The following is a 20517-nucleotide window of genomic DNA, read 5'->3' as shown; positions in this document are numbered from 1 at the left end:
TTTTACGGTTTACGTACGTAAAATGTTTGAATGTAAGAAATGATAAGTTCTTTACTAAAACATGCTAATTACAAATACATATGTACTTTTACTTTGATTGAAAAAAGTAGAATTTGTTGGTTATAATTTGAACTCGACGAGAGAGAACTTTCATTTAGTATACAGCGCATGTTCGAAAACGTGAAATAATTAAAGCCAAGGCAGTTCACAATTGCGAAATATTCATGTTTTCGAAAACTCAAAAATATAAGGTATTTAGTTACATATTTAAATGCGGCTTTTGGTTTTTTCTTTCAACAATAAAGCACTTGATTGCCAGTTCTTATTTCCCACACGAATATACAAACGATAAATAGATTTTTCAATTTTGAATAGCTCTGAAGTACGCAGTATTTTTCAATTTCCAATAGTCAATGCACAAAAAAAGGGTTCACATTTGTGGGCGTTCACGTTTTAGAGCGTTCATGTTTTCGAGCGTGCGCTTATAGCCAATATTTATTACTTACTTTGACATTATCTTTATTGCGTAATAAAACACGAAGCCTTTAGCGTTTTGGACTTTTATTGAAAACAAGGTACGAAAAAATTTTCACATACATACATACATTAAAATCACGGTTAAACATAAATTACGATACGATTATTTGATTAACATTTAAATTTTAAATATTTTTTGTGTTTACTACTACATGTCTATAAATGTAGTAATGAAATGTGTTAATCGTATATAACCAGAGTAATTAAATAGGGTTAATAAATAGTTCCTACTCTTGCAGGTCACAAAAAAAATCAAGTTTTTATTTATGAAACTAGTATTTGTCTGTACGAATATTTGAACATTATTGTATTTTAAATTATTTTCAAAATTATATGTTTTCTGATATGTCAACTTAGCAACTTTTGTCATAAGAGTCCATCAGTGTTCCGATGACGGTTTAAAATATGAATTAATAGGATTTGTCCTATAAGGAGGTTGATTTTAGTAATGGTTTCCATACTCTTAATCGATCAGTTTTCGTAAAACATCTGAATTATAACGGTTTAATTCAATGTTATAGCATCCCTCATTTAAAATATTTTTTACTCTTTCATCTATGTAAAATTAATTTGATCATCAATCTACTTTTGATTAAGAGCAGAGCAGTTATTTTCTATCGGGCCTTTATTACTATTATAATAAAGCTCATTCGCTTAACCTTCTGATTGTGATGAGATGGTTTCGTGATTGTGTTTACACGAGATTTATTCACATCACAAAGATTCGTCAATATCTAGATGGTATGGCCAGGATCGACTTCATTTCTTCAACATATTTTCTTATGTGACTTAGTTCTGAGGGAAGTGTCAATTAAAATTCGATGTATGTATTAAGCTCTTTCTGATATACACGGCAGGTTCTGTAATTCACTTCCGAGTGAAATTCAAGCAAATTCACTTTGAATCCGATATTTGGTATATGCGATGTACTGAATTTCGAATTTACTTTTCAAATTCCATATTTTTAAGAGGTATGAAATTTCAAATACCGCTGACAAGATTTATGGTTACTGAAAAAATTTCAATCAGTGATACCAAATCAGTTGGTAGTAGTTAATAACAATAGCAATTGTGTGGTTTGTAAGAGTTGAATCATAAGGTACTGTGCTGTTCTGTAGTTTTCAAGGATTGTTCGATTTTTAGCATTAAAAGATGGATTCGTATAGGATTTTAAGGTTTATTTTCTTGAAATACAGTAATATATTTAATGAAGTTCTTTTATTTTTATCAATATCGCAGTGAATAAGACTTCTTTTATAAGAGGTATTATAAAAAACTGCTCAAATAATATAACTGAATAGACCACGTTTACTTTTTCGATTTTTATAATAAGTCGGGATCAAATACTTGAAGAAAGTGTTGAAATTAAAATAAAATAATGGTAGAGTCTCCGACCTTAGGTCTGAATAAAATAACGAAGTCTGGTTATATACTTATGTGTGTTATATATATATATATAATCACTTATTTGCATGAGTGTCTAATAATGCACTTAAATCTATTAATAATTCCACTCTTATCTAAGGTACAAATGCCAAATTAAAACTGCTTAATTATGTAGATTACAATGTGAGTACAAGACATAACCGCTTAGCTTGACTTTAGACTATCTTTTGAATATTTTCTAAAATCGAGTTATGCTCTATTACCTTGAAATCTTTTAAATCGAACGCGTGTGTATATGCAAGTAAATCATTTAATTATTATTTTTTTACTATTTTTTTGAACAAACTACAGTGTAGAATTACAACTAGCAAAGTGCTTAAGTGTACTCAGTTATGTTTGCCAGTGAGTTGAGTGCTTTAAAGTATAATTTTGCTTGCGAGTTAGACCAATTTCATATGTTGACTGTATGTACTATATAGTATTGTAAAATCCGTGTGTCTGCATTGCAAGATATTATCATTTTTCTTTTCTGTAATATTTTTTCAAATTTTGTATATAAAATAGAATTTAAGGGAACCTTAGTGTTAAGGCAGATAAACTTGGCGGTGGTACTATAATATGTAATGAATTTTACTATAAGACAACAATGATAGACATATACGTGTATATTGTACAATATTTCATTATTTATTACACTTATATATAACTGTACTAGGGTATGTATGTATATAGTAGAGCACTAAAGTGTATACAAGTAAATAAACTTAAACTATAGCTCATGTAAGAGGCACGATAGTTGGTGATACACAGTATAATAGAGGTTTATATAGAACCAGTGATACTTATAATTACATATATATGTTGGTTGGTTTGAGTTGAGGTTTGTTTATTTAAATTGAATAAGTTTTTTATATATATTTTTCTTCGAATAATTTAAAAAACTTAATAGTTAAAACATGGATAACGCTCACAAATTACATATGTACTATATAACTCCCTTCAGTGTGCAGTGCTAACATTCACACATATGTATTATATATTTCTAAGCTAATTGACCATATACTTTTATTAATGTGTCGCTTCTAATTGAAAGTTTTTTCCTCAAAACATATGTAAATATGTCTATGTGCATCAAATAAATATTTAATGAATATTTAACATCACAATTAGAATTGAAATTAAAGGTAGAAACATATAGTTCAAACTTTTTTTTGCTCAGCTGCTGTCGTTCCGTTTAGAAATGCGGCTTCATGCGTGCATAGACAATGAACGGCGCCACGGTGGAGAGCAGCGACAACAAGATATTTGCAATTGTTTGTAGCGAAGCTGTAAAGAATTGGTATTTCATTTTAAAAACAAATCTTTAAAGAAAATAATGCATCCTTTGGTACTCACCACCGCTGCAAATGTCACGTAGTACATCCTCGAAGAAACCACTTTCATTGTCGCAGAGGCATAATTTGGTCTTGGAAATGAATTTCGATACACCAATAGTGCGATTAAGACTCTCAAATTGACAAACCAAACCGTCCTCACATTCATGGCTGCTGGTGCACTTGTGACGTAGACCTGGAAGTTATAAGATTGTGGATTAATTGCACGAATTAGTTGTAGAAAATGTTAAATAAATCATGGAACTGGCATTAATAATATAGTATTGAGCTTTCGCTATTATGACGTCACTACAATTTGAAGATACGATGAAAATCATCTGGACAGTTTAGCTTGAATTATTGTTATTATATATTCATTCGTTCATTAAACGCTTTCTAGAATCTTCGTTCGGGTGCAACCGAACATTTTATACTCTCACATTTTGTTGATATATTATAACTTTATTAAGATAACACACAATTTGACCCACATATTCGGCATAAAGTCCAATAACGAAAATCATAATATATAGTATATGAGGTAATTCCTAAATTCACTCTTTTTCACCACCAACATACATTATATCGTAAGATTATATGCTCAATCAATTTGGCTAGGATATTTCACATATTAACCGATTTATAAGCTATTAAGCCCATCGATTTTGTGAAAAACCTATAATTAGCTATGTTAGATGAGAGCTAGGGGAAGTTATGACCTGATTTTAACCATTTCTGATACAGAGACACACTATTAGAAGAAAAAGATTTTCTCTGAATTAAATTAAGATATCTGAGAGATTTACCGATATTTTCGGTGAAAATGTACCCTTAGGCACTGAGTTCTTCATATTCGATATCCGGGGCTTTGAAAAGTTATAGTCCGATTTCGACAGTTTTTCAACAAGTCGTGCCACACCTCAAATACAGTATTTGTGTAAAGTTTTATTCTATCTTCTTTGGTTTCGGATGTATGTATTATAAAGTGAACGAATCAGATGGAATTCAAAATTGAGTTATATGGGAAGTAGACGTGGTTGTGAACCGATTTTATCCATTTCCCACACGTGTCATCAGGGTGTCAAGGAAATGCTATATACCGAATTTCATTGAAATCGGTGGAGTAGTTTTTGATATATGATTTTTGACCCATAAGTGGGCGAAGCCATGCCCATTTTCCATTTTGTAAAAAAATCTGGTTTCTACTTCTTTATGCCATTTCTTCTGTAATATTTATTGTTTCTGACGTTTTTCGTTAGGGATTTAACGCATTTTAGTAATTTTCAACCTAACCTTTGTATGGGAGGTGGGCGTGGTTATTATCTAACGTGAATCGAACGCATCATAACTGGTGACGAGACATGGTATTTCGAGTACGACATGCAAGCAATCAACGGAATGGCGCGACAAAAATGAGGCGAAACCACAATCGCAACTCATACAAAAGGTTGGCTTGTTCCTAATGACGCCGTAAACAAACTAAATGACACTTAGCAATAAAAATTGACAGAATAGTGGATGATAGTTGTGCCAACCTGGGAAAAAAATGTTGAAATATTCTTAGCGGGAAAATTTAAAATGAGAATTTCCGGGTACTTATTTGACAAAATATAAACAAAGAAACTATTTGGGGGTAGGGCCATGCCCATTAAAAAAAAAAAAACAAATACATCCAAATTTAGTCAGTGCTATAATAAAGTCTTCTTCACTGATGAAGATAAGGTCGCGTTTCCTTCATTTGATAAGTTTATACGCCGGCTTAACAAAGTATTTATAGGTTAGGTTAGCTTGTATGGCTCTTCTCCAGAGGGAAATACACTTTGACTGTCCTTTGTTAAGACAGGATCCGTACTACAAATTTACAGAGATTTTTGACTCCCATAACCGCTAGTTCACGCGATTGTTCGAAAGAGTGAGATCCAAGAAGTCTTTGCAAAGGCGAGACATTCTACAATAAATGTATGAGAAGATTCCACCTCGTCCTCCACAACTCTGCTTCTACAGCCCAGCTTCTACAGCATGCATCCGGTAAGATTTTAAAAGTATTTATAGAGTTACGAATGGTTCCGTCATTCAAATTATGTCCCCTGACTGGTCAATCTCATCTTGCAAGTTTTAACCATCTTCCTAACCTAACCCAATCTACACGTGTAAACTGTGACACAGTTTTATCCATAACAGTCATCATAACAGACGACATACATTTAGGAGTCAAGCCAAAGCTAAGTACGTTAGAAGGCAGCTCTTTTCAACAACTAAGCAAATAAACTGAGCATTTCTATGGCAAAGTAAATATAAAGCAGAAGGATATGTTACACAAGGCGAGTAAATAACGACTTCAAGGAAACAATAACAACAAAATTTAGTTTGTTCCATACATAGAATTAACAGATGGGATAATAAAAGTGGGCCGAAAACTAAGAAATTGGCATGGAAATTAGTTTTTTTCTTTGCTTTGTTGACGAGCTCATTAAGATTAGCGTGAGTAATTTCTCAGAATTGTATTTATGCAGCACAAATATTTAAACTGAACTCTAGAGCGCTTCAAAACATGCTGACGTAGGTGACAAGTAAATACAGTGAATTTTGAATATTAAAAAAAAATATAATAAAGAGACTTCGTGACAATTGTGTTACACAAATACTCTTCTCTACTACCTATAAATACATACATACATATTCAAGTGCATGCTCACACTTGCAAATAAATGCATGCAAAGCTGCATATTTCTTACTCGACCATCTGTACGATGTTAATTGGTGTTGAAATTATTGCTGCAATGAAGCAATTAAATGAGCGTTGCACACGTTTCTCGAGTGTCATTAAGTCATAAGGAAATAACTATGTGTCATGCTGCACTGCCATGGGCACAACGGTTCGACTGTTCGTTGGTTTGGCGGTTGGTGATGCATCGACGACAGTTACTTTTGTGTGCAAAAGAATTTCATGTCAGTGCACACGAAGTGCCAACAGAAACCCGTTACATTGTGTTTACAAATTATAAGGCAAATCTATAAAGGCATTTTTTTATTGGCTGATGCAAGCGGAAGATTGCTGGAATTGCACTACAAGTGGCATGTTTTGTATGTGTTCGTCTGTATGTGTGTGCATTAATTTATGTATTTATAGGTAATTCTGTTTTGGAGTTTCATTGCAGTTATGGCATTGCATCAAATTGGCTGGCAATCATGTCACCAGTTTGCTCGTTTATAGTGTACGAGTACAACTAGTTGTGCATAAATGTTACTCATACGCCATGTTGAGTGCATTTGTATGCACAATAATTTTAAAAAAATTTCCGGAAATTAATTTTCGGTTGGCATTACTCAAGGCTCATGCAATTAACCAAATATGTATGAAGTTTGTTCCAAAGAAATTTCATGTTTTATAATTTAGGAAGATATCGAATGTAAAGTAGAATTAGAGAAGGGTATGTAAAGCAAATATCATTAATATTTTTATTTTTTATAACATTTTTATTATAATATACATATACTAAATTTATAAAAGTATTTAACCAACAAATTCGGTCGCTTTCCTATTTTAATACTTCAAAAAAAAAAAACTGTTTCACCTTATGGTTATTTGAAACAGCACTAGCCAAAATAGGGACATAAGTGGGTGAAGAGTTTTTATTTAATAATATTTTCTTTATAGCTATCCAGAGCTAAATATCGATTTTAGTGATCTTCCAACATTTTTGTGGTACGATTGACCTTTTGCTACGAAATAGTCCTCTGTCTCGTTTCTCTATCTTGTCGCTAAATTATTCCAACATAATAGTGTGTGCTATTTGATATTTTTAACAGAGCAATCCATTTTTGGAGGTCACTGCTTTCATTGTCTTCTTGTATGCAATTTAACAAACCTTTAACAAATGGTTGTTTCACCTGGAATCCGGACAATACCCATCAGGTCACGTTTTGGTACCAAATTTTTCCATATCAAACTTGTGACTGTGTAAGCTGACGTTGAGCAACACCAAAAGCTCCGTCAGGGAAGGACCTCTAGCAAAAATACGAGGTTACAGACAAGGTGACTCACTATCGTGCTATTTCTTTAACTTGATGCTGGAAAAAATAGTTCGAGCCGCAGAGCTAAACAGAGAAGGTACAATTTTTTATAAGAGTGTACAGCTACTGGCTTACGCCGATAATATCGATATCATTGGAAACAAACACCCGCGCCGTTAGTTCGGCTTTTTCCCGCCTGGATAGAGAAGCAAAGCGAATGGGTCTGGAGGTGAATGAGGACAAGACGAAATATCTCCTGCCATCAAACAAACAGTCAGCGCACTAGCGTCTTGGCTTCCATTACAGTCATAATTTCGAAGTCGTAGATAATTTCGTATACCTGGTTACTAGCATTAACAACTAACAGGTTCTACTTTGGACTGAGTAGGCAATTGAAAAGTAAAGTCCTCTCTCGACAAACCAAAATCAAACTTTACTAGTCACTTATCATTCCCGTCCTGCTTTATGATGCAGAAGCGTGGACGATGTCAACATACGATGAGACGACACCAGGAGTTTTTAGAATGTATTAAAGTCAAAGTTTTTGAGATCATGCATTGTTCAGATTGTTTTATTGAACATTGAAAATGAAATGTATTGAAGTCAAGTTGTTCAGTATACTCAGTGTATTAATGCAAAGAATTATTATTGAATTGAAATAATAATGAGTTACCTCGGTCTGCCTATTCTGAATCCTCATACAACTTGTTTTAAATGAAAACTTTTAGAAAAAATAACGACAATTTAAAACGGGACTATGAGTATGACATAGCTGTATTATCGAGACAATATATTATATATTGGTACATTTGAGTGATTTTATAATACCAGAACAAATTAGAAGACCTACTAGAGCATTTGAAGACATGTCTTATAAAAGAGAGAAAAAAAACTTCTAACATTAAATTTGATAACGATACCTTAAATATTATATTTCTATAAAACGAAATCCTTTCTTAAAAAAAACCTTCTCCTCGATTGAAAGTCGTCAGAAAAATAGCAATAAAAAATATGTCTCCTTGAAAGAAACTTTGAGAACATAACAATAATTCGTTTTCGCAAAGAAAAAAGAAGTAAAGCCTAGAGTCCCTTTATTGATTATGAGAAATTCAGAGATATTCTTAAAAATTATTTGTAAACATTAAATAGTTTCATATTTTTTTTGTGTTTTTATAAGAAACAAGTAAGTAAAGGCTAAGTTCGGGTGCAACCGAACATTTTATACTCTCGCAATTTATTTAGATATTTTCCTATATTTTCGGTGAAAAATTACCCTTAGGCACTGAGTTCTTCATGTTTGATATCAAAGGCTTTGAAAAGTCATGTTTCGATTATGACAATTTTTCCACAAGTGATGTCACAGCTCAAATATAGTATTTGTGTAAAGTTTTATTTCGCTATCTTTATCGGTTCCTTATGTATACATTATAAAGTGAACGAATCAGATGGAATTAAAAATTGAGTTATATGGGAAGTAGACGTAGTTGTAAACCGATTTCGCCCATATTCCACCAGTGTCATCAGGGTGCAAAGAAAATATTATATACCGAATTTCATTGAAATCTGTCGAGTAGTTCTTGAGATATGGTTTTTCACCCATAAGTGGGCGACGCCACGCCCACTTTCCATTTTGTAAAAAAATCTCAGTGCAGCATCCTTCTGCCATTTCTTATGTAAAATTTGGTGTTTCTGACGCACTTTCAGTCATTTTCAACCGGGTTGGGCGTGGTTATTATCCTATTTCTTTCATTTTTGGACTGTACAAGGAAATGGCTAAAAGAAACGACTGCAGAAAGTTTGAAAGTTTATATAGCTTTATTGGTTTGCAAGATATATATAAAAAACCTATTTGGGGGCGTGGTCAGGCCCACTTTTCCAAAAAAAAAATACATTCAAATGTGCCCCTCCCTAATGCGATCCTATGTTCAAAATTTTATTTTCATAACTTTATTTATGGCTTAGTTATAGCTCTTTATGTGTTTTTGGTTTTCGCCATTTTGTGGGCGTGCCAGTGGTCCGATTCCGCCCATCTTTGAACTTAACCTTCTTATGGTGCCAAGGAACACGTGTTCCAAGTTTCATTAAGATATCTAAATTTTTACTCAAGTTACAGCTTGCACGGACGAACAGACAGACAGACGGACAGACGGACGGACGGACAGACAGACATCCGGATTTGAACTTTACTCGTCACCCTGATCACTTTAGTATATATAACCCTATATCTAACTCGTTTAGTTTTAGGACTTACAAACAACCGTTATGTGGACCAAACTATAATACTCTCTTAGCAACTTTTGTTGCGAGAGTATAAAAATTATATTTCATAACTCTAGGTGATGTTTAACCATTTTGAAAAGATTTAAAAGTTTTTATTTGCCTTTGTATTAACACGTATCAACTCACCTTTCAGTACATCCGCGCAATGTCCATTAACCGGCGCCGAATCATCACCGCACAGACAACGATGCTTATAGTCGTTGGGATCCTTGACGCAGCTAGTTTTATCTATCGTTATACAGTCATCATGGTTGTTGCACTCCTTGCCCTTAACTATTTATTTGGTGTTTAATAGAGATAGCGGCAGCAAAAAAAGAGGAAGAACACAAATATTTGATTAATTTATTTTGATACAAATTGAGAATTACCAAAGTTTTGAATATGTTTGTAAACATGTTGCTTGCAACATTTGTTTCATCAATAGCTGAAGTCAACAGCTACGTTTTCTATTTGTTTTGCATGCAAATCTCAAGGTTATAGCTACACTAATTCCACCTGTCACTCAATGGGTACTCACCAATTCCAATTGAGTTTTTGTTTCTGCTTTACTTTTACTGGATTACAAAATATGCATTGTAAGCAAGCAAGCAGCTCAGCTCAACTCCGTTAATATTGTAAACAAACTTTCAACGAAATTTTCGCGTACAAATTTGTAAATATGCAAAACTAAACAGAAATTAGCATTAGTCACGAAGGCTTTCAGCTGCTTGCAGTGGGAGTGGAAATAATAAAGAAATGTTCAGCTAAAAATCGCTAAGGTCTCTCACCTAAAACGCTTTGAGCCATTCTTTGCTCATTTTCCGCTTCAATATACTTGTGATCAATAATGATTTTATTGCCTCAACTGGAACTAACTGATGACTTTTTCTTGCTCATTAATATTCATATCCATATTTATTGTTTAGGTCATAAATTTCGGTGTATGCTTTTTGTTGCTTCTGAGACCAGTTTTTGAGTGTGTTGACAAACTTGTTTTATGTACTTAGACGATAAAAGCAAAGCATGCGCTGATTTTTATATCGAATCAAATTTAATAGATGTCAGAATTTGTGTAGAGTGGTGGATCACTAAGCAAAATCTGTCTTTTAGATCGTTTGTTTTGGACTGATATGTTGAAATAATTGTTTTCTATGCTCTATAGAATAACAGATCTCAAATTTCCCGAGACTAAAGATCGGCTGCAAGTTTGGTGAAAATGTTCGATCCTATCGTTGAGAAATATAGTAACTGTGATTCTATGTCAAAATCTCACGAAATAGAGAGGATTAATATAAAAAGGAATTATACCATAAAGGAGTGGGTCTAGAATTATGTCTTTTTACGAATAGCGCAAACTTTCCGATAATAATGTCAATAATAAAATTCTCGTATCAATTTATCCTACCAACCGCTGTTTCATAAAAACAAATGTTCCGGCTATTTATAAGTTTCGATCCAATACCATATTGCCTATTTTTGCTCTTGAATCTTGAGATTAAAAAGAATTGTTTTCTGAAACTTAAGATCAAACAAAACTCTGATTTCATCTGAATCGGTTGTTACATAGACCACTGAGAGAAAGGGGTTACAAAATTAAACAAATTTAATGTGAGTTAAGAGGTTAGGTGTAGTCAGGTTTTTGGAAGAATCAATATTGTTTTTGCAATTGCATTAATATCTTAAAAATATTCTCTGAAAATTTGAAGTTGATCAGATAATTACTTTCCGAGTTATTCGACAAATAGCTAAGAGCGCTTGGGCACTCCAAAACGCTAGTGTGAAACTTTAAATGCGTTTATCTCAAAACTATTTTTATACCCTGAACAGGGTATATTAAGTTTGTCACGAAGTTTGTAACACCCAGAAGGAAGCGTTGGAGGCCCTATAAAGTATATATATAAATGATCAGTATGTTGAACTGAGTCGATTTAGCCATGTCTGTCTGTCTGTCTGTATATATACGAACTAGTCCTTCAGTTTTTAAGAAGGATCGCACTATGAAGGGGCATATTTGGATGTAATTTTTTTGGGGAAGTGGGCGTGGCCCCGCCCCCTACTAAGTTTTTGTACATATCTCGCAAACCAATAGAGCTATATAAACCAAACTTTCTGCAGTCGTTTTTTTAGCCACTTCCTAATACAGTCCAAAAATGAAAGAAATCGGATCATAACCACGCCCACCTCCCATACAAAAGTTAGGTTGAAAATTACTAAAAGTGGGTTAACTCACTAACGAAAAACATCAGAAACACTAAATTTCACATAAGAAATGGCAGATGGAAGCTGCACTCAGATTTTTTTTACAAAATGGAAAATGGGCGTGGCGTCGCCCACTTATGGGTCAAAAACCATATCTCAGGAACTACTCGACCGATTTCAATGAAACTTGGTTTGTAATAGTTTCCTTACATCCCAATGATATGTTGTGAAAATAGGCCAAATCGCTTCACAACCACGCCTACTTCTTATGTACCAGAACTTTGAAGACAATCTGAATCGTTTACTTTACAATATATAAAGTAAGTACTATTGAAGATATCGGAACAGAACTTTGCATTAGTACTGTATTTATAGTGTGGCAGCCCCTTTCTAAAAATCGGACCATAGGTTTTCAAGGCCCCATATATCGAACACGAGGACCTCGGTGCTTCTAACCTAATATTATGGTTTCCAACTTTCAATGGATTTTATACGAATATGTGGGTCAAATTGTGTATTATATAATATAAATAAAGTTAAATATATAAATTGCGAGAGTATAAAATGTTCGGTTAGCCCTTCCTTACTTGTTTAATGTAAGGAATATTCAAAAATGATGCTCTCCTGAAATAATCTAGTTACCCATCAGATCGAAAAAGTCAATATTTTCGAAAATATTATCCTTGAATAAAATCTGAGCAAAATGAATCCCGAATGAGTGAAATAGAAGACGAAGAACGTTCTGTTCGTCCAAAAAGATCTTGAAGATGAGAAACTGTAAGCATTACTCAATGAAGATTGTTGCCAAACACAAGAAGAGCTCACAGCTCATTTTTGGTAGTCGCTCTAGCAGCCATTTTAAACCGTTTAAAAGCAGTCAGGTGCATTCTAACCCATGGGAATTGGATGCCAAATTGAAATTGGAACCATGAGAAGTAGAAAAACGATTTTTCATATCAATTATGTTGCTTGAGTGCTATAAAAAGTGTTTGAATCGAATTGTGACTAGTGATGAGAAATGGATCCATTATAACAACCCTAAACGCAAAAATTCATATGTGATACCTGATCAATCGGCCAAATTAACGACAAATCCGAATATCCATGATGGCTAAGATGATGTTCTGTATTTCGTGGGATCAGAAGAGAATCTGTATGCATTTTTCATATATGAGACCAAAATTCATATAGAATCCGAATAAATATAATTATTTTAAGACAGCTTATACTCTTCCAAAAATCCACATTAAAATCTTCTTTAAATACATATCTAAGCTCGAAAACACTTCTGCTTTAGTTGATGCAATTGAAAATGTAAAAAAAGTAAAATATTTTTACAAAATTCAAACGAGTAACCTTCATCAGAGAGCGCTTAAAAGCTACATGCATCCCATTTCGCAATCCCGTTAATTGTTTTTACAAACATCTATCTCACGCGCATTTCTTTGTACAAAATTACAAATAACCGTTACATAAACATTGACAAAATTACGATATCCTTAGAGACTCACTCACAGCTCTTAGCAAATCACATCAATTGTCAAAATGAATAACTGTCAACACACTTACAACACTTGCGAATCGAAGGAAACTACTATTTACACATGTGCAGTCATAATTTGTTTAACTAAACGGCTTGTAGATATGTATGTTTGCAAAGCAGACAAGAAAAACTGCAGAAAACACCGTTAATGAGCATTATGTCATAGAATCTATTAAGCTATAACGATATATGTGTGTGTGTGTATGTCATGTACGTCATTGAACAAAATCTTTTGTGACATAATATTGAAAAGGCAAACTGAAGGCGATAAGCAATTATTTGGAAATTATTAATGGATCTAAATTTGAACACTCACACATAGTATATATACATACATAGGTGTGAGTACGCACATTTGCCAGATCATTAAGGTCACCAGGAAAATCTGTTTATAATAGTCCAAATTTTTTCTAAAGGTTTTGGAAGTGATTATCTCGCAAGAAATCTATTAGATTATTGACACTTGTGTTTGATATACTAATTAATTTGACATTTAACGAGTTCTGAGATATGTCAATATGACAGTCGTTACTTAGATTTACCGATTGGAGACAGGTTTGTTATTATTAATAACAATAAACAACGAAAATATAGGCGTAGCACTATTTTGAAAGGAAATGCTTGCTAATTGCACAAATTATAAGATAAAGATAAATTTCGTGAGTGGATTGTATATCTTGATTTCAATTTCATATTTTTTCTACCAAATAATATCATTACCCTAATTAAATGTTACAGCTTTTGTAGGTAGAGTCGGTTATAATGTAGTTTCAAGAGAATGACGACTCGTTACTTTTTTGTTTCCAAGTATATATTTATGGAAATTTGTTAATATTGGAAGTAGTATTACTATTGATGTTTAGTATCTAGTTATTCATAAAACCATCTTCCCCTATACCATTCGCAGTGCAGTCTAGTCTACGTAACCGGAACGATTTTTATGCAGTCAAGATTGTCAACTTGGCAGCATTTGTTAGAGAACTCAAGGTCATTTTGCACAAGGACACAAATATACACAAATACAGATTTAGACATATTTTCAAAAGGATACTATACTGTCTTTCTATATATATTTAACTTTATTTATATTATATAATACACAATTTGACCCATATATTCGTCATATATATTGTATAAAGTCCATTGAAAGTTGGAAAGCATAATATTAGGTTAGAAGCACCGAGGTCCTCGTGTTCGATATATGGGGCCTTAAAAACCTATGGTCCGATTTTGGTGATTTTTAGAATGGGGCTGTCACACTATAAACGTAGTACTTGTGCAAAATTCTGCATCGATATCTTCACTAGTACTTACTTTATATATTGTAATGTAAACGATTCAGATCGTCTTCAAAGTTCTGGTATATACATAGGAAGTAGGCGTGGTTGTGAAGCGATTTGGCCTATTTTCACAACATACCATTGGGATGTAAGGAAACTATTACAAACCAAGTTTCATTGAAATCGGTCGACTAGTTCCTGAGATATGGTTTTTGACCCATGAGTGGGCGACACCACGCCCATTTTCCATTTTGTAAAAAAATCTGAGTGCAACTTCCATCTGCCATTTCTTATGTGAAATTTAGTGTTTCTGACGTTTTTCGTTAGTGAGTTAACCCACTTTTAGTAATTTTCAACCTAACCTTTGTATGGGAGGTGGGTGTGGTTATTATTCATGGTGTGTGGTGGGGTATGTAAGAGAACCGACTGCAGAAAGTTTGGTTTATATAGCTTTATTAGTTTGTGAGTTAAATACAAATAACCGATTTGTGGGCGGGGCCACGCCCCCTTTCCCAAAAAAAAATACATCCAAATATGCCCCCTCCTAGTGCGATCCTTTATTCCAAATTTTACTTTTATATCTTCATTTATGGCTTAGTTATGACACTTTATGTGATTTTGGTTTTCGCTATTTTGTGGGCGTGGCAATTTTCCGATTCTGCCCATTTTCTAACTTGATCTTCTTATGGTGCCAAGGAATGTTTGTGCCAAGTTTCGTTAAGATATCTTAATTTTTACTCAAGTTACAGCTTGCACAGACGGACAGACGGACAGACATCCGGATTTCAAATCTACTCGTCACCCTGATCACTTTGGTATATATGACTCTATACCTAACTCTTTTAGTTTTAGGTGTTACAAACAACCGTTATGTGAACAAAACTATAATACTCTCTTTAGCAACATTTGTTGCGAGAGTATAAAAATGCTGAAAGAACTAAAGGCTGTCCCAAAAACCTAGTTTGAGAAGTATTTGTACGATTGGCAAAAACGCTGGCATAAGTGTATAATACCCAATGGTGACTATTTTATAGGCGACAATAGCAATATTATTTTGTTTTCAAAAAACGAAAATCATCCGTTTTTTTAATACACCTCGAAATAGTATCATTGTCTTCGTAAAATATAATACTTTTTAATTTGCTCTTTTCTTTATTAATTACTATCAGACCGCTCCGGCTTCGCACGGGTTTAAACAAAAATTTCAAAAGTTATATGTTTTTACACACTTTCCCATATCGTTTCTTGCGTGCGTTCATTTTAAAAAAGGAAAATAAGGAAAATTCGAAAATGAAATTATATTTTATTTGCAATGAGCTAAAACTTGATTACGACCTCTAGTCTTTGGTGTCCTTTGTCTTTCTCTCAGATTATGAAGGCGAAGGACGAAGGGAACACTCAGAGTTCGACGCCCTAGTGCGAGCTCGTATATTTCTAATATTTTATTATTCAAGCCGCTGCACACGCTCCGTACTCGACTCTCAAACGCGTACTTGGGAGGTTTTGGAAGTTTGTTCAGCAAGCAGCTACGAGCGCTCTTTACTCGACTCTATGGCACGCGATTGCGATGCGAAGAGAATGACTTGCAAGACGATTTTCAGTTTCAGATTAAGATGGTCCATCACGGAGTATTTCTAATACCCTCACCTGGGTACTATTTCCAGAAAGTTGATATTCTGGCAATAAATATAGCCTATGTTACTCGGGGTGAATGTAGCTTTCCAATGGTGAAAGAATTTTTGAAATCTTTCCTCTTTATAATAGTAGTATAGATTTGTGTTGCCAACCTCCTTATATTCTTGTCTTAATATACACCAGGGACAAAAGGGGAACGAGAGTCATGTTAACTGCAATAATTCTAGAACCAGAATATCGATGTTGAAACGAGTTTTTCATTTTTGACTAAATTTGAGGATTTTAAAACTCAATCACAAATGAAGAAAATCACAGAGCAAGTGTAAAGATAAAAGATAAATAGATAGATAAAAAGATTATTACTTATTTGGTTAAAACAATCTAAATCTGGTCCTTCTGCCTTTCTGCAAAACTTTAATATCATTAAAATAAATATTAGGTCTACAACTTTTGCTTAAATTTTTTTGTAAATTTAAGTTTTTTTTTGTATAAAAGCGGTTACAAATGTCGATGAGCCTCAGCCGTACTTTTCTTGGAATTAAAAAAGAAAGGCAAAATGCAAATGTCGAGAATTCGGCTCAAAAAGTGACATTTTCAGTTGAGAATAAGTTTGGGATGCAAACAGATCTCTACAAATATTTTGTTGGGTTAATGTTGACACAAATGTCCAAGTTCGATATAAAACGATTTAATCGATTTAATCGGCCAGTGCTTGGCCCTAGAGACATTCCCGCAAATGTCGAAAATTCGGTTTATCGGACATTTTCAGTTGAGACATCTCCTAGAGACATCTATTGGAAAACGGCGGAAGCGAAGTTGTGGACCTAATAATAAGAAATTAACTTTGAATAATAAAATACTCAAACAATTCCGAAGAACTGATGGCGTATTTTGACAATTCATTTTGACGACTACTAAAGTAAATAGCGACGGAAAACAATTCTTTGCGAATTTCTGTTTAATTTCTGTTCTTTGAAGTTGTAATATATATTTTTTTTCTATTTAGTAGCTAAAAGCTGTATTCTCAATTAAAATTTCAACCATAGACTCTCTAAATAGGGTAATACTTTTATGAATGTAGGTTTATATTTGTATTCTTTAAGAAATTTCATCGGAAAATGATAAATAATAATTTTGCAAAAAAAAAATAAATATAAGAGAATACCTGTTCATAACTACTTTCCAATATAACAGGCTTTAAGCCTAGGTTCAATATCTTTCTTTTTGAATAATCCGACGGCACGATCATATCCAGATTGACTATAATATAATGTTCTATTGTAATATCAAGTAAGCTGTACTCGATTCACCAAACCTCGAAGAGTGGTAGATAGGAAAAATAACTGGTAAAATTCAAAGAAAGATAGAAATCAAGTCGTTAAGGGGCTATACCAGTGCAACCCATGAAAAATTAGGCGTTTTTCGTAATTTTTTTTTTTCAAGAAAGTACTCAATCGAATGTTTCGAAGTTTTTAGACATAATAAGGTACAAAAATATAAAACAAAGTTCCCCAATTGCTGACATTATTCCAGCCGAATGAGTAGCTGAAACTAAAAGGGTATTAAAGTTAAAGATTATTCCTATACAAAGACCTACGATTGAAAAATATTTAAAATTAACAAAATGGCGTAGTTCTGAAAAAAATTTCGTTTTTTTTAGGTAAAAAAATAGGTAGTCTTTTAATCCCAAATTGACAATTTTCAACCAATCAAAAATATTGTAGGTCATTGTATAGTAAAAATATTCTAGAATACTCAGTTTAAATTTGAAGACAATCGGTAAATTTTTATTTAATTGAGTTATGATGTCAGCAGTTTTGAGAAATGTCGTTTCGAGAAAAACGCTCTTTAAAACGCTGCCATTCAAGAAATATTCAAAATACTACATTACCGCTTTCACAGCATATTTTTGAAAGTATTAACTATCGAATAAGTAAAAAATAAAAAAAATGATTTTTTGAAAATGTCACATGTATAGACCCTTAAACCAATTTATTGAGGAATAAACATACTATTTTATATTGAAATGAACTGAACAAATTTACTGCTGCTTTTACATGTATATTTTTGACATAAGACTAGTTCTCAAACTTAGTGAGCAAAGAAGTTACCAAATCGAAGACGACTATAGTCAAAAATATATTTAGTAACTTTGAGTTTTGTTTTTCTCTGCCTCAAATGTCTTAAATAATAAGAAAGCTATTGAAACGATAGTTAGAATATATGATCCTGGTATACTGGCACTGAAAATGCTAACTTCCTAACTGAAAATACAGATGCTGCCATCCAGTTAGCTGTCTCGGATAACCATCCGCTAATAAGGAAAATCGAATCATGTCATCGCCATACCTTCCATATAATAACTATGCTGCATACTGCATTAGTTCTTAAATTATCTCCAGCCTCTAGCTTTTAGAGATATTCAGCTGAGAATTTCTCCAAAGCTATGATATATTAATAAAACACTTGTGACACCCAGTTAGATTAGACCTCTATAACATTTATCACTCCTTTGCTGTTCCCATAAAACATATATGTACTTCAGATATTGGTCTTTGAATTATGTAGATTTCAATTAAGAAGCTCTTCTTTAACAAAAATAAATTATATTATATTCATATTTACTTACTTATTGGTGTTGGTGTTGGCTTATCATTGTTGGTCTTGCCAAATGTTGTCAAAGCGGTCGAACTGACACCGAAGAGTATAATGAAGACGCCAAAGAGCATGGTTAGACTGCCACATTGTGTGAAACGCTTTAGAGGCTGCATTTCTGATAGATTTTCCTTCTTTCTTTTAAACAAATTTCAACTATAAACTCTCACTAGTTTTTCTGGGTTAATTAGTTCAATGCAAAGGGTTTTGCTGCCTTTTTCGGCTTCTATTAGGTAATCGCACACAAGAAGGCGCAGAGAAAAATTCGTTTAGTTTTATGCAAATAACACAAATCTACTGTTACTGTTACTTTAGTTACGCCGCACTTAATGAGCTACCACTTCCGTTGTGTTGTTGTGGTACCGTTGGCTGGCGCGCAAAATTGGCGTCAGCGGTGTATCGAGCTTAACGAGTTTGGAGCGTGAGTGCGAGTGGAGTTTCGCCTGTGCGTTGGTGTGCGAAACGCAGTTATATATGTATTTATTTTAATTACAAATTTTTTGTGTAATTTTTTAAATAGTCAGTACTGTTTGAAGGTCTTTTTATTATTTAGAGAGTGTTTTCAAATATTTTTTTTCATCGAAACACAAAAACTTTTTTCAACTTTTCAAGTTCAATCGGCGCTCAAGTCCAACGCTGAGCTCGACTTATGCAATATTTGCAAACAGCACTCAAGTCACTGTTGTTTTATAATTAAAATTATTTTTATCGTTAAACTTTGTTTTTAAACGTTCTACTATAATTTTATCTGTTGAATTTCAAATAATTTTTTTTTTTTTAATTTTTGCTTTGACTTAACGCAGCTGAGAACCGGATTTTAATTGCTTCTTGTCGGCTGAACGTTCTGATTGCAAGTGAATATTTTTGCAGTCAACTCTAAGTTTAAGTTCGGTTTGCTTTTGCAGCCTATCGCCTCACTGCCTCACTACTGCCGCTCTCTGCCAGCTCACCGTGTATGTAGTACTTGACACGCCAACCAACGCATCGAGACGAGGATTGTAGTGCCTTACAAACAAATGCACACACACATACAAACATACTCATATTTGCATCAAATATACTCACATACAACTGGTAGGCAAATAATAATGTGAGTAATGTAGGCAGTTGGACAAAAGGGGGGTCATATGTGCGCCGCATTGGCCCCTTCTCAGGTATGTTGGCAGCGGCGCGAGTAAATCGGCTATAAATCGTGTTCATAAGAAATTATTTGAGCGCAAGAAAGTGAAAGATTTACCATTTTTTTTTTACTTTTTCACTTATGTACTTTCGTTTGCCTACCAATCTTTGTTTTGATTTTTTTTTTTGTTATTACCTGTATCACATGGCAGAGTGTGTAGGTACGAGGACTGATTGGCAAGTTAGTGTGTTTTTTGGTATGCAATTTGTGGATAATATACCATACTATTAGTACAACGAATATATTACTGCTATTATACTACTATCCTATATATACCTTAGTCCCTGCTCCGATGATCGGACCCTCAGCCGTGTCCTGCTAGTCCTAAGCCGTCTTCGAACGGTAGATAAGTTTTATGAGAGTCTTTCTCAACAGGGAGAATGATGCTGATCGAAAAGTGGGACTGTCCCCAGGGAGAGTAGACAATTTTTAACGTCCAGTTGAACAATATAATGC

General features: G+C 33.5%; 1 protein-coding gene across 2 annotated transcripts; it reads right to left on the bottom strand.

Moving 5' to 3' along the window:
• Positions 1-1217: 1217 nt before the first annotated feature.
• On the bottom strand, positions 1218-19751 carry LOC105215863 (uncharacterized). 2 transcript variants are annotated; one of them, XM_054235918.1, is made up of 5 exons: positions 19192-19751; positions 18856-19107; positions 9717-9863; positions 3319-3492; positions 1218-3249 (listed from the first exon to the last, which is right to left on the bottom strand). In XM_054235918.1, exons 2-5 carry the CDS (start codon positions 18995-18997, stop codon positions 3158-3160), a joined length of 555 nt encoding a protein of 184 aa, XP_054091893.1. In that variant the 5' UTR covers positions 18998-19107; positions 19192-19751; the 3' UTR covers positions 1218-3157. The 2 variants fall into 2 exon arrangements, with proteins under 2 accessions (XP_054091893.1, XP_011188335.1); XM_011190033.3 differs by having other exon boundaries at positions 18856-19751.
• Between the last annotated feature and the right edge of the window lie 766 nt (positions 19752-20517).

This window comes from Zeugodacus cucurbitae, chromosome 2, assembly GCF_028554725.1.
Source record: "Zeugodacus cucurbitae isolate PBARC_wt_2022May chromosome 2, idZeuCucr1.2, whole genome shotgun sequence".
Lineage (NCBI taxonomy): Eukaryota > Metazoa > Arthropoda > Insecta > Diptera > Tephritidae > Zeugodacus > Zeugodacus cucurbitae.
The sequence above is the reverse complement of the archived record's forward strand: the minus strand, read 5'-3'. Positions and strand labels throughout refer to the sequence as shown.